General features: G+C 45.8%; 1 protein-coding gene across 1 annotated transcript; it reads right to left on the bottom strand.

Annotated features, from left to right (window-relative positions):
- Positions 1-2,354: 2,354 nt before the first annotated feature.
- On the bottom strand, positions 2,355-14,803 carry LURAP1 (leucine rich adaptor protein 1). The gene is made up of 2 exons (XM_040360946.1): positions 14,550-14,803; positions 2,355-3,448 (listed from the first exon to the last, which is right to left on the bottom strand). The coding sequence occupies exons 1-2, from the start codon at positions 14,790-14,792 to the stop codon at positions 2,786-2,788; spliced, it is 906 nt and encodes a 301-aa protein (XP_040216880.1). The 5' UTR covers positions 14,793-14,803; the 3' UTR covers positions 2,355-2,785.
- Between the last annotated feature and the right edge of the window lie 775 nt (positions 14,804-15,578).

Raw genomic sequence — 15,578 nt, 5'->3', positions numbered from 1 at the left:
AATAACTATTAAATTATAGGAATTCAAATTTCCGTAAAATTTTTTTTGGCTGTTAGTGAACAAAACAAAACGCATTTATCCGAAGTTACGAATTATGCGAAATAACGAATTCCGTATCTAAACAAATGGAAACAAATTAATAATAAATAATAATAATACGTTTTTATTAGGGTTGTCCCGATACCGATACTAGTATCGGTATCGGGACCGATACCGAGTATTTGCGGGAGTACTCGTACTCGCGCAAATGCTCCCGATACCTAAATAGAATACTTTTTTTGTATTTATCAACATGTTCTATGAAAATTCTTTGAGTTTTTTACTACTGCGTGACAAGCAAATAAAACATTTTTTTTCTTTTATACTCATTTTTATTCTTTTATAATGTCTTGAGTTAGAGTTCTTCATAATTCTAAAGAAAATATCCTTAGTCTGTATTGTGGTTTGAAAACTGTCACATGACATTTAAAAAAAGTATCGGTATTCGGTATCGGCGACTACATGAAAAAAAGTATCGGTACTTGTACTCGGTCCTAAAAAAGTGGTATCGGGACAACCCTAGTTTTTATTATTTATCATTATTAAATTTGTTACGTTCCATTCGTTTAGATGCGGCATTTCAGATTATTCGTAACTTTGGATAAATTCGTATTCGTTACGTTTCACCAACAGCCAAAATTTGAAAGGAAATTCCAATACTGTACTTATAATTTAATAGTTAGTAATAGTTAAGTTATTATTATTGCTTTTTCTTTCATTTACGCTATTAGTTCGTTATTATTTCAGATTTTTGGATTTTTTCGAATTGACAAATTTTTTAATTTCCGAATTTTTAAATTTTTACGAATATTCGCAAAAAGTTTATTAAACAGGTTTTTTCGTTGATTCCGAATGAACGAACTTGTCGAAATTCATTAACCACTTCCGGACCGCCACATGTACATATACGTCGGCAGAATGGCACGGACAGGCACATTGGTGTACCTGCACGTCCCTGCCTAGACGTGGGTCGGGGGTCCGATCGGGACCCCCCCCGGTACATGCAGAGGTCGGAAACCCGCGGGGAGCGATCCGGGACGAGGGTGCGGCTATTCGTTTATAGCCGCCCCCTCGCGATCGCTCCCCGGAGCTGAAGAACGGGGAGAGCCGTATGTAAACACGGCTTCCCTGTGCTTCACTGTGGCGGCTGCATCGATCGAGTGATCCCCTTTATAGGGAGACTCGATCGATGACGTCACACCTACAGCCACACCCCCTACAGTTGTAAACACACACTAGGTGAACTCTAACTCCTACAGCGCCCCCTGTGGTTAACTCCCAAACTGCAACTGTCATTTTCACAATAAAGAATGCAATTTAAATGCATTTTTTGCTGTGAAAATGACAAAGGTCCCAAAAATGTGTCAAAATTGTCCAAAGTGTCCGCCATAATGTCGCTGATCGCCGCCAATAGTAGTAAAAAAAAATAAAAAAAAATAAAACTATCCCCTATTTTGTAAACGCTATAAATTTTGCGCAAACCAATCGATAAACGCTTATTGCGATTTTTTTTTACCAAAATTAGGTAGAAGAATACGTATCGGCCTAAACTGAGGAAATTTTTTTTTTTTTTATATATGTTTTTGGGGGATATTTATTATAGCAAAAAGTAAAAAATATTGCATTTTTTTCAAAATTGTCGCTCTATTTTTGTTTATAGCGCAAAAAATAAAAACCGCAGAGGTGATCAAATACCACCAAAAGAAAGCTTTATTTGTGGGGAAAAAAGGACGCCAATTTTGTTTGGGAGCCGCGTCGCATGACCGCGCAATTGTCTGTTAAAGCGACGCAGTGACGAATTGTAAAAACCCCTCGGGTCATTTAGCAGCATATTGGTCCGGTCCTTAAGTGGTTAAAAGAACTAATTCGGAACGAAACGAATTGCACATGTCTGGTAGGAATCAGAGCCCCCCCCCCCCCCGGCTCGTTATAGCCTCCCATCTATTCACACAAAGGCAGTTTTTCTGGATGAACAGCTATGCAAATTTTTATATAAAGACTGCCCTTTGCATAACGGTTGGAGCCTCTGTCAGATTTCTGTTTGTTTCCCTTACTGGGTACATTTCATCTCACTTCCTGGCAGGACAGGAAGTGATTAGAAATCTCTCCAGTGGGGACATGGAGAAAGAGGGTGTGGTCTTCTGATATTGTTATTATTGCTGTCTGTCCCAGTGACAACCTCCCCCCCCCCCCATTTCTTATACAGGTGTCACCAGGACAGGAAGTGAGGAAAATTCCCCTCAGTGGGGGTCACAGTCACAAACAAAAGCCGGAGATTACATTTAATTCTTCCCTTATTCTAAAAACTAAGCGGATTGGTAGAGTCCGGCTTTAATTTCAGGTCCTTCATTTGTCCTTCAATATTTATTTGCAGCAGCAGAATTTCTATTGGCCGCTTTCTGCTCGTGGGCGGGGTCAGAACACTGGGGGGCGGTGCATTTATCACCTCGATACCTATAAATTATATTCATCGTTCTCTGTAATATATTAAAGTGATCTCAGAAAAAAAAATGATACAAATAAGTGATCTGTGACCAATCACAGGGCTGGGAATCATTGTCTGGTCTGTACATGTTTGGCGCAGTTTTCAGATCTGCGAGGCCTGAACACGGTGCGGCGCGTTCTCCGGGGGCCTCGATCCGCGCAGACAAGCGATTTCAAGTAATCGGACTTTCCGAGGAACATCCAGAACCTTCTGCCCTGAGATCAGGAACCGTGCGGGTCAGGAACCGTGCGGGTCACATGACTACAAGAACGTCACATCGTCCTGAGACTGCACCCAGCGCCAGTGGGCGTCGTACTCCAGCTGCATCTTATTGGACAGTTTGCATTTGTCTAGGTCCACCCGGCCGTTCTGGGCCGCCCTGACCTTGGCCTTGTCCTCGGCGGCTCTGGCGTCCGGCTCCGGAGTGTGCTTGGCGGACCCGTTTGGCGTTTGCCCAGACTGGGAGCTCTGGGAGAGGACCCGAGGCCGGGGCACCTTCCCTTTATCCGCATTGCCCTGGCAGGTCACATAGTCCCCCCGCTCTGCCTTGGAAGGAGAGCCCCGAGGTTTTTCGCCATCCGGCTCGTTGGAGGTCGGTGGCGGCGGCCCGTGGCGGTACGGGGCGGAGGACACGACCGGCTCGCTGATGCTCAGGCTGTACTCGTCCATGTCGTCGGCCAACGTGTCCAGGTAACTCCCGATGGAGATACTGTCCAGCTTATCGTTGGGGTCCTGGAGGCTGTTCCAGCTGCCGCGGCGGGACGTCTCCCGACTCCCCGTCAGGCTGTACTGACTGCTGGTCAGACTACTACAGCGGCTGGTGAGGTTCCCCCTCTCCTCCAGGATCCACTTCACCGACTCGATCCCTTCATTCACCGCCAGCAGCTGCTGCAGGATCTGAACATCGATCGCTCTCAGGCAGGCCTGCAAGGAGGAACAACGAGAGGGTGAGGGGCAGAGAAAGACCCACATGGGCACATTATAATTATCACTGATTATTAGTATTCATTATTTATTATTATTATTCATTGATTATTATTCATTGATTATTAGTATTCATTGATTATCATTGATTATTCATTCATTATCATTGATTATCATCATTATTATTATTCATTAATTATAATTATTATTATTATTCATCAATTATAATTAATTATTGTTCAATAATAATTATTCATCGATTTTCATTAATTATTATTATTCCTTGATTATCATTCATTATCATTGATTATTATTATTCTTCATTGCTTATCATTCATTGGTTAGCATTGATTATTATTATTCATTGCTTATCATTAATTATTATTATTAATTGATTATCATTCATTTATTAGCATTGATAATTATTATTCATTGATTATCATCAATTATTATTATTCAATGATTATCATTCATTAATTATCATTATTATTATTCATTAATTATAATTAAGTATTATTCAATAATAATTATTCATTGATTATCATTAATTATTATTATTCATTGATTATCATTCATTGGTTAGCATTGATTATTATTATTCATTGATTATCAATTATTATTATTCATTGGTTATCAATTATTATTATTATTATTATTAATTGATTATCATTCCCCTCTTTCCATCACAGCTCCCTGTGATGGAAGGTCAGCTGAAGGTCATCGGATGAAAGTTTCCCAGAAGACCAGAAATGAAACGGTTAAACCGAAGACCCCCATTCCTCCCCCAGCCTGCTAATTAATGAGATTCTCTGACCTCTGACCTCACTGGGATTAGAGAGCAGAATGAGGAGATGATGTCATGGCGGGTGACAGGAAATACATTCAATGGTACAGGTCACATGACGTCATCAGTCTATCGCCCGCCTCCCCTCCCCCCCCCATTCAGCAAACGGCGAAAGGATTTTGTTGAAGTTTTGTTTTTTTCACATATTAATCTCTATTTCTAATAAACCCGATTCACGCAACGTTTACCCCTCTGATGGCGAGACGAGCAAAAAACGTTTTCAATGCGCAACACGGAACCGAGAAAGTAAATGTCTGAATTGGTGGCTGCTGAGGAAACATTCGCCGTTCCGCAGCGGATTCAATCTATGAGAAATGGAGACGGATCCGATTCTCCTGATGGAAACTGAAGATATTTATCTGCCGACAAGTGAGATGGAGACGCCGCTGGGGGGGGGGGTCAGGAAGAGTCTCGGGAGGACGGATTGTTTCCCCAACACGAGGTGACATTTATATCATCACCATTACAAACGTGTCTGTGAATAGAGGAGTCACCGGAATCATTTCTGGGGGGCGTTATGTTCCATCCGATCCCAACTGAATATGAATGGGAAGGTTTCCTAAAATGGAACTTCAGATTTATTTTTTTCAATGCCAATAAAAAAGTGTTGTTATCTGGGTTCAATAACACCCAGCATCTTCAACCATTTCCTGTGAGCCCAGGGTATCATGGACCCGCCCCCTGGAGGTATCATGGACCCGCCCCCGATGGACAATTTCCATGATGGACAGCGATGGACAAAGTCAATGATGGACAGCGATGGACAAAGTCAATGATGGACAGCGATGGACAAAGTCCATGATGGACAGCGATGGACAAAGTCAATGATGGACAGCGATGGACAAAGTCAATGATGGACAGCGATGGACAAAGTCAATGATGGACAGCGATGGACAAAGTCAATGATGGACAGCGATAGATAAAGTCAACGATGGACAAAGTCAACGATGGACAAAGTCAACGATGGACAAAGTCAACGATGGACAAAGTCAACGATGGACAAAGTCAACGATGGACAAAGTCAACGATGGACAGTGATGGACAAAGTCAATGATGGACAGCGATGGACAAAGTCAATGATGGACAGCGATGGACAAAGTCAATGATGGACAGCGATAGATAAAGTCAACGATGGACAAAGTCAACAATGGACAAAGTCAACGATGGACAAAGTCAACGATGGACAAAGTCAACGATGGACAGTGATGGACAAAGTCAATGATGGACAGCGATGGACAAAGTCAACGATGGACAGCGATGGACAAAGTCAACGATGGACAGCGATGGACAAAGTCAACGATGGACAAAGTCAACGATGGACAAAGTCAATGATGGACAAAGTCAACGATGGACAAAGTCAACGATGGACAAAGTCAACGATGGACAAAGTCAATGATGGACAGCGATGGACAAAGTCAATGATGGACAGCGATGGACAAAGTCTATGATGGACAAAGTCTATGATGGACAGCGATGGACAAAGTCAATGATGGACAAAGTCAATGATGGACAAAGTCAATGATGGACAAAGTCAATGATGGACAAAGTCTATGATGGACAAAGTCTATGATGGACAAAGTCTATGATGGACAAAGTCTATGATGGACAAAGTCAATGATGGACAAAGTCTATGATGGAAAAAATCAATGATGGACAAAGTCTATGATGGACAAAGTCTATGATGGACAAAGTCTATGATGGACAAAGATCACGATGGACAAAGATCACGATGGACAATGACCATAATAGACAATGACCATGATGGACAGTGATGGAAGTCTATGATGGACAATGACCATGATGGACAGTGATGGAAGTCTATGATGGACAAAGATCACGATGGACAATGACCATGATAGATTATGACCATGATAGACAATGACCATGATGGACAAACACAATGATAAACGGTGATGGTGTCGCCCCCCTGATTCCTATGATTGGGATAAGTAATAACAGACAACAAACAGACACGTCTCCTGTACAATAATCCCTCCAACTCCCATCTGTTTATTCCATCCGCCAATCCCACCAGCTGCTGAGCCAAACCAGAGGAAACATCTGGGAACCCCATCGCCCCCCCCCCCCACACACAGCAGATAGAAGTCTGAGGTCCCCGGAGAATTCGGATGATCCAGACTTCTGTGTGTACGTGACATAGAGAGCCAGCGGAAGGGACATGGATGGACTCCAGGGACGGACTCCATGGACGGACTCCAGGGACGGACTCCATGGACGGACTCCAGAGACAAGACTGGGAAGAGATTGGTGGGAGGATCAGAGAACGTTCCCCCGCTGCCGATCTCCTCGGGTCATCTGGAAGTATTGGAGAAGACACACAATACAAATCACACATCGGGGCTTCCTTCACAACATTCACACAATTGTATGCAAATCATGTGATTGGACGATTATCAGCACAACTTCACAACATTCACTGGGTGAAAGTAAGAGGTGAACGTGAAGAGAGGAGGGAGAGAGGAGAGCGCGGTGGCGAGGCTGGGTGGATATCCGGTCCTCAGTATCAGTGGAGAGAGGGCACTGAAGGCAGCACTTTGCTGAGAAGAAGCAGCTCTGAAGGGTGACAAAGGAAAGAGAAAGGCGCCTTTAAGTGTAGTAGGTAAAAGATTTATTACAGGCACAATGGGAATAAAAACACTTACAAAGGTAGTAAGAGGTCAGACAAAGGAACTGTGCATGCTCCGAAACGCGTTGCCGCCCACTGATGAAGGGTTCTCTACAGTTTCAGCTGTGACATGGGAGATATCCTGCCACAGGAAAGGTAAAAAAGGGACAGCCAATTTCCAAAAAGAACAAAATCCAAGAGTACGCTAAACTCTCCACAAATCCATTGCAGGAGGCCAATTGGGAATTCTTTCAATTGCACCCAGAGGGTCAAGAAAGTGTTTTCTTATCCCTATTAAAAGGGGAAATGTCCACTCTTTCCAATGATTTACAATAGATGTCTATGAGTCGGCTGACCAGCTAAAAAACAATGCACTCCCTGTGAGGCCGACAGAGTAGGGAGGCGGAGTCAGAATAAAGGTTTGCTCCCTCTAGTGGCTAAAATAAGAAAAACATCCAATGTGAAAGTCACATAGAAAATGATGAACTGAGGAATGTCTGGAAAACCCCTAAAAAAGCACACATTTAGTACATCTCTGCAAAACATTTCCAGGTTTTACCCCATTAAAAAACGCAGGAAAAATAGACAGAGATCCGCCAGAAATCCAGAGAGATTCCAACTTCCTGTACGGAACCGACAACACAGAGCCTCCGAAAGAGCCGGACACAGCACGGGGACAGTATGGGAGGGGAGTGCTGGGAGTTACAGAGAAGAAGGGAGGAGTTAGGGAAATAGAGAGGGGGATGGGCAAAGGAGATGGGAGGAGTTAGGGAAATGAGTAGGGGTTAGGGAGAGGAGAGGGGGGAAAGAGATGGGAGGAGTTAGGGAATGATAGGGGAGGGGTTAGTGGGATGAAGAAGGGAGAGTAGTTAGGAAGATGAGGAGAGGGGGAGGGGTTAGGTAATGAGAGGGGAGGGGTTAGGGGGATGAGGAACAGGAAGTAGTTAGGAAGATGGTAGAGGGGAGGAGGTAGGGAAATGAGGAGGGAGGGTATAAGGAATAAGGAGAAAATTAGATGGGAGGAGTTAGGGGATGAGTGGGAAGGGGTTAGTGGGATGAAGGCTTTTATCTGAGCATCTGGGAGGGCTGGATAAGGGGCGGAACTGGGGATAAGGGTTGGATTCGGTGGTTACAAGGGACAGCCCTACTGACCAACTCCGTCCACAGCCCTACTGTCCCGACTCCGTCCACAGCCCTACCGACCCACTCCCTCCACAGCCCTACCGACCCACTCCCTCCACAGCCCTACTCGCCCGACTCCGTCCACAGCCCTACTCGCCCACTCCGTCCACAGCCCTACTCACCGACTCCGTGTCCACAGCCCTACTCACCGACTCCGTCCACTGCCCTACTCACCGACTCCGTCCACAGCCCTACCGACCCACTCCCTCCACAGCCCTACTGTCCCGACTCCGTCCACAGCCCTACTCGCCCGACTCCGTCCACAGCCCTACTCGCCCGACTCCGTCCACAGCCCTACCGACCGACTCCATCCACAGCCCTACCCGCCCGACTCCGTCCACAGCCCTACTCGCCCGACTCCGTCCACAGCCCTACTGTCCCGACTCCGTCCACAGCCCTACTGTCCCAACTCTGTCCACAGCCCTACTCGCCCGACTCCGTCCACAGCCCTACTCGCCCGACTCCGTCCACAGCCCTACTCGCCCGACTCTGTCCACAGACCTACTCGCCCGACTCCGTCCACAGCCCTACTGTCCCAACTCCGTCCACAGCCCTACTCGCCCGACTCCGTCCACAGCCCTACTCACAGACACCGTCCACAGCCCTACTTACCGACACCGTCCACAGCCCTACTCACAGACACCGTCCACAGCCCTACTCACAGACACCGTCCACAGCCCTACTCTCCCACTCCGTCCACAGCCCTACTCACCGACACCGTCCACAGCCCTACTCACCGACTCCGTCCACAGCCCTACTCACCGACTCCGTCCACAGCCCTACTCACCGACTCCGTCCACAGCCCTACTCACCCACTCTGTCCACAGCCGTACTGTCCCTACTCCGTCCACAGACCTACTCGCCCGACTCCGTCCACAGCCCTACTCACAGACACCGTCCACAGCCCTACTCACAGACACCGTCCACAGCCCTACTCACAGACACCGTCCACAGCCCTACTCTCCCACTCCGTCCACAGCCCTACTGCAATGGTTGGTGGTGAAGGGGGGCCCCATGTCAACTTTTGCATCGGGGCCCACAAGAAGTTTCAAGCTCCGCCTCTGGCCTGATATCACCAATTCCGACCCTTCTGTACAATATGCAGTCAGGGTACAAGTGAGGACACCACTGATGGGAAATTTTCAGGTGATTCTCTATTGTAGGAGTCTGACACCTCGGTGGGGGTCGCAGTGATATTAGTAGTCACCATCACCCCCCCCCCCTCAGTCCTGCAGGTGGGGGGGAGGGGTAGTGTGTACCAGGAACAGACAGGAAGAACCTGATATGCTGCCATGCTCCAGTGACACGGCCTCTGTGTGATTACAATGCAAAGCGTGAAAAGCCTCTGCTTGTATTACAGGCTAAACAAACTGCACGCCCGCCGCCGCCATTAACCCCCGCAGTCCCAGCCAGACAGGCCTGGGAACCCACCGCTTTCCCCGGGGACAGGAAGTCCACAGAGACGAGGAAACCTCCCAGAGGGTCCAACACCTCTTCTCTGTGTATGGAAAGGAAAAACTTTCTTTTAGATTTTGGGTGGAGTGTGGGGGTCCGTCGTCCCCTCCGGGGAGATTCTCCCTATTTGGCCTTGTGTCACCCAGACAGGAAGTGATGGGCAATATAAAATCAATCAATATATGATCACCAATGTAAGGGACATTCTTCTCACTGATCACCAATGTAAGGAACATTCTTCCCACTGATCACCAATGTAAGGGACATTCTTCTCACTGATCACCAATGTAAGGGACATTCTTCTCACTGATCACCAATGTAAGGGACATTCTTCCCACTGATCTCCAATGTAAGGGACATTCTTCTCACTGATCACCAATGTAAGGGACATTCTTCCCACTGATCACCAATGTAAGGGACATTCTTCTCACTGATCACCAATGTAAGGGACATTCTTCCCACTGATCACCAATGTAAGGGACATTCTTCTCACTGATCACCAATGTAAGGGACATTCTTCTCACTGATCACCAATGTAAGGGACATTCTTCCCACTGATCACCAATGTAAGGGACATTCTTCTCACTGATCACCAATGTAAGGAGCATTCTTCCCACTGATAACCAATGTAAGGACCATTCTTCCCACTGATCTCCAATGTAAGGGACATTCTTCTCACTGATCACCAATGTAAGGGACATTCTTCCCACTGATCTCCAATGTAAGGGACATTCTTCTCACTGATCACCAATGTAAGGGACATTCTTCCCACTGATCACCAATGTAAGGGACATTCTTCCCACTGATCACCAATGTAAGGGACATTCTTCCCACTGATCACCAATGTAAGGGACATTCTTCTCACTGATCACCAATGTAAGGGACATTCTTCCCACTGATCACCAATGTAAGGAACATTCTTCTCACTGATCACCAATGTAAGGGACATTCTTCCCCCTGATCACCAATGTAAGGAACATTCTTCCCACTGATCACCAATGTAAGGGACATTCTTCCCACTGATCACCAATGTAAGGGACATTCTTCTCACTGATCACCAATGTAAGGGACATTCTTCCCACTGATCACCAATGTAAGGGACATTCTTCTCACTGATCACCAATGTAAGGGACATTCTTCCCCCTGATCACCAATGTAAGGAGCATTCTTCCCACTGATCACCAATGTAAGGGACATTCTTCCCACTGATCACCAATGTAAGGGACATTCTTCCCACTGATCACCAATGTAAGGAACATTCTTCTCACTGATCACCAATGTAAGGGACATTCTTCCCCCTGATCACCAATGTAAGGAACATTCTTCCCACTGATCACCAATGTAAGGGACATTCTTCCCACTGATCACCAATGTAAGGGACATTCTTCTCACTGATCACCAATGTAAGGGACATTCTTCTCACTGATCACCAATGTAAGGGACATTCTTCCCCCTGATCACCAATGTAAGGAGCATTCTTCCCACTGATCACCAATGTAAGGGACATTCTTCCCACTGATCACCAATGTAAGGGACATTCTTCTCACTGATCACCAATGTAAGGGACATTCTTCTCACTGATCACCAATGTAAGGGACATTCTTCTCACTGATCACCAATGTAAGGAACATTCTTCCCACTGATCACCAATGTAAGGAACATTCTTCTCACTGATCACCAATGTAAGGGACATTCTTCTCACTGATCACCAATGTAAGGAACATTCTTCTCACTGATCACCAATGTAAGGGACATTCTTCCCACTGATCACCAATGTAAGGGACATTCTTCTCACTGATCACCAATGTAAGGAACATTCTTCTCACTGATCACCAATGTAAGGGACATTCTTCTCACTGATCACCAATGTAAGGGACATTCTTCTCACTGATCACCAATGTAAGGGACATTCTTCCCACTGATCACCAATGTAAGGGACATTCTTCTCACTGATCACCAATGTAAGGGACATTCTTCCCACTGATCACCAATGTAAGGGACATTCTTCTCACTGATCACCAATGTAAGGGACATTCTTCCCACTGATCACCAATGTAAGGGACATTCTTCTCACTGATCACCAATGTAAGGGACATTCTTCTCACTGATCACCAATGTAAGGGACATTCTTCTCACTGATCACCAATGTAAGGAACATTCTTCCCACTGATCACCAATGTAAGGAACATTCTTCCCACTGATCACCAATGTAAGGGACATTCTTCCCACTGATCACCAATGTAAGGGACATTCTTCTCACTGATCACCAATGTAAGGAACATTCTTCTCACTGATCACCAATGTAAGGGACATTCTTCCCACTGATCACCAATGTAAGGAACATTCTTCTCACTGATCACCAATGTAAGGGACATTCTTCTCACTGATCACCAATGTAAGGAACATTCTTCCCACTGATCACCAATGTAAGGACATTCTTCCCACTGATCACCAATGTAAGGAACATTCTTCTCACTGATCACCAATGTAAGGAACATTCTTCTCACTGATCACCAATGTAAGGAACATTCTTCCCACTGATCACCAATGTAAGGACATTCTTCCCACTGATCACCAATGTAAGGGACATTCTTCTCACTGATCACCAATGTAAGGGACATTCTTCCCACTGACCACCAATGTAAGGGACATTCTTCTCACTGATCACCAATGTAAGGGACATTCTTCCCACTGATCACCAATGTAAGGGACATTCTTCCCACTGATCACCAATGTAAGGGACATTCTTCTCACTGATCACCAATGTAAGGGACATTCTTCTCACTGATCACCAATGTAAGGGACATTCTTCCCCCTGATCACCAATGTAAGGAGCATTCTTCCCACTGATCACCAATGTAAGGGACATTCTTCCCACTGATCACCAATGTAAGGGACATTCTTCTCACTGATCACCAATGTAAGGAACATTCTTCTCACTGATCACCAATGTAAGGGACATTCTTCCCACTGATCACCAATGTAAGGGACATTCTTCTCACTGATCACCAATGTAAGGGACATTCTTCCCACTGATCACCAATGTAAGGGACATTCTTCCCACTGATCACCAATGTAAGGGACATTCTTCCCACTGATCACCAATGTAAGGGACATTCTTCCCACTGATCACCAATGTAAGGGACATTCTTCCCACTGATCACCAATGTAAGGGACATTCTTCCCACTGATCACCAATGTAAGGGACATTCTTCTCACTGATCACCAATGTAAGGGACATTCTTCCCACTGATCACCAATGTAAGGGACATTCTTCTCACTGATCACCAATGTAAGGGACATTCTTCTCACTGATCACCAATGTAAGGAACATTCTTCTCACTGATCACCAATGTAAGGGACATTCTTCTCACTGATCACCAATGTAAGGGACATTCTTCTCACTGATCACCAATGCAAGGGACATTCTTCTCACTGATCACCAATGTAAGGGACATTCTTCTCACTGATCACCAATGTAAGGGACATTCTTCCCACTGATCACCAATGTAAGGGACATTCTTCTCACTGATCACCAATGTAAGGGACATTCTTCTCACTGATCACCAATGTAAGGGACATTCTTCTCACTGATCACCAATGTAAGGAACATTCTTCTCACTGATCACCAATGCAAGGGACATTCTTCTCACTGATCACCAATGTAAGGGACATTCTTCCCACTGATCACCAATGTAAGGGACATTCTTCTCACTGATCACCAATGTGATTCTTGTCACGTTTCCCAGTCATTGTAGAGTGTTGGGCTTTTTGCTCTATTGGTGAAAAGCACTCGATGGAAGCTGACATCTCACACATCTTATTGGTGACTTGGGTATGAATGAGACGTTCGCAGACCTCATGGGGGGTAAATCTTCCACATCCCATCCATAGGAAAAGATGTTCTGTCTTCAGCCAATCACAGGAATTGTTTATGATTTTGTTCCTTGTTTGGTGAACATTGTTTCTATTTTATAAACATTCATTCCGTGGAATCAGAAAAAGTCACATCAGAGTTCTGATAACAACAAATACTAAAGGAAATGTATCTTCTATCCAGAGCTGGGTATATACAGGGGGGTATATAGAGCTGGGTATATACAGGGGGGTATATAGAGCTGGGTATATACAGGGGGTATATAGAGATGGGTATATACTGGAGGGTATATAGAGCTGGGTATATACAGGGGGTATATAGAGCTTGATATATAGAGATGGGTATATACAGGGGGTATATAGAGCTGGGTATATACAGGGGGTATATAGAGCGGGGTATATACAGGGGGGTATATAGAGCTTGGTATATAGAGCTGGGTATATACAGGGGGTATATAGAGCTGGGTATATACAGGAGGGTATATAGAGCTGGGTATATACAGGGGTTATATAGAGCTGGGTATATACAGGGGGTATATAGAGCAGGGTATATACAGGAGGGTATATAGAGCTGGGTATATACAGGGGTTATATACAGCTGGGTATATACAGAAGGGTATATAGAGCTGGGTATATACAGGGGGGTATATAGAGATGGGTATATACAGGGGGTATATAGAGCTGGGTATATACAGGGGGATATATAGAGCTGGGTATATACAGGGAGGTATATAGATCTGGGTATATACAGGGGGGTATATAGAGCTGGGTATATAGAGCTGGGTATATACAGGAGGGTATATAGAGCTGGGTATATACAGGGGGGTATATAGAGCGGGGTATATACAGGGGGGTATATAGAGCTGGGTATGAACAGGAGGGTATATAGAGCTGGGTATATACAGGGAGGTATATAGATCTGGGTATATACAGGGGGGTATATAGAGCTGGGTATATACAGGAGGGGGGTAGATAGTGATCTATATATCGGAGGATCGGATGGGCATATTTTCTATTTATAGACAGTATATATTATATATATCGCTCACTATATATAGTACACCCCTCCCCCATATATATAATAGATTGTATGTCACCCCCCCCCCCCCCGGACTCACCATCTCCCCCCGCAGGTGTCGGATTTTCTCTCCCAGTTCTCCCGGTTCGGGGTTGTCCATCCTGCGGCCCCCGGGCGGGCCGGACTCCTCTCTCAGGCCCCTCAGTAATCCCTCCGGGGTCTTCCGGCCCAGTTTGGTCTCCAGATCGCGGAGATCCGGAGGAGGAGGATCGGGGGGATCCATCGCTGCCAACCGGAGCCCCTCCAGCGGCCGGCCCGGAGCTCCGAGATCCCCAAGTGTCATACCGAGAGCGGCCAGAGGGGCGCCCGAGAGACGAGGAGGAGAGAGAGAAACACCCCCTCCCCCTGTATCCAATATTACCCCCCCCTCCAATACATTGTATTTAATATTACCCCCCCCCCCCTTGTATCCAATATTACCCCCCCCCCCTTGTATCCAATATTACCCCCCCTGTATCCAATATTACCACCCCCTCCAATACAGTGTATCCAATATTACCACCCCCCAATACATTGTATCCAATATTACCCCCCCCCCAATACATTGTATCCAATATTACCCCCCCCCCTTGTATCCAATATTACCCCCCCCCTTGTATCCAATATTGCCACCACCCCCTTGTATCCAATATTACCCCCCTCTGTATCCAATATTACCCCCCCCCCCTTGTATCCAATATTTCCACCCCCCACCCCCTTGTATCCAATATTTACACCCCCCCCCAATACATTGTATCCAATATTACCCTCAATACATTGTATCCAATATTACCCCCCCCCCCCCAATAGATTGTATCCAATATTACCCCCCCTCCCAATACTTTGTTCCCACTATTACCCCCTCCCCCCTCCAATACGTTGTATCCAATATTACCCCCCCCCCTCCCAATACTTTGTTCCCACTATTACCCCCCCCCCCCTCTATACATTGTACCCAATATTACCCCCCCCTCCCAATACTTTGTTCCCACTATTACCCCCCCCCCCCCTCTATACATTGTACCCAGTATTGTTTTCTGCTTTGAGCTCCACTGATCCTTCATAACACAGAGATCTCTCATCCTCCATA

This window comes from Rana temporaria, chromosome 7 (assembly GCF_905171775.1).
Source record: "Rana temporaria chromosome 7, aRanTem1.1, whole genome shotgun sequence".
NCBI lineage: Eukaryota > Metazoa > Chordata > Amphibia > Anura > Ranidae > Rana > Rana temporaria.
Note: the sequence above shows the minus strand (reverse complement) of the source record. Positions and strands in the feature narration are given on the sequence as shown.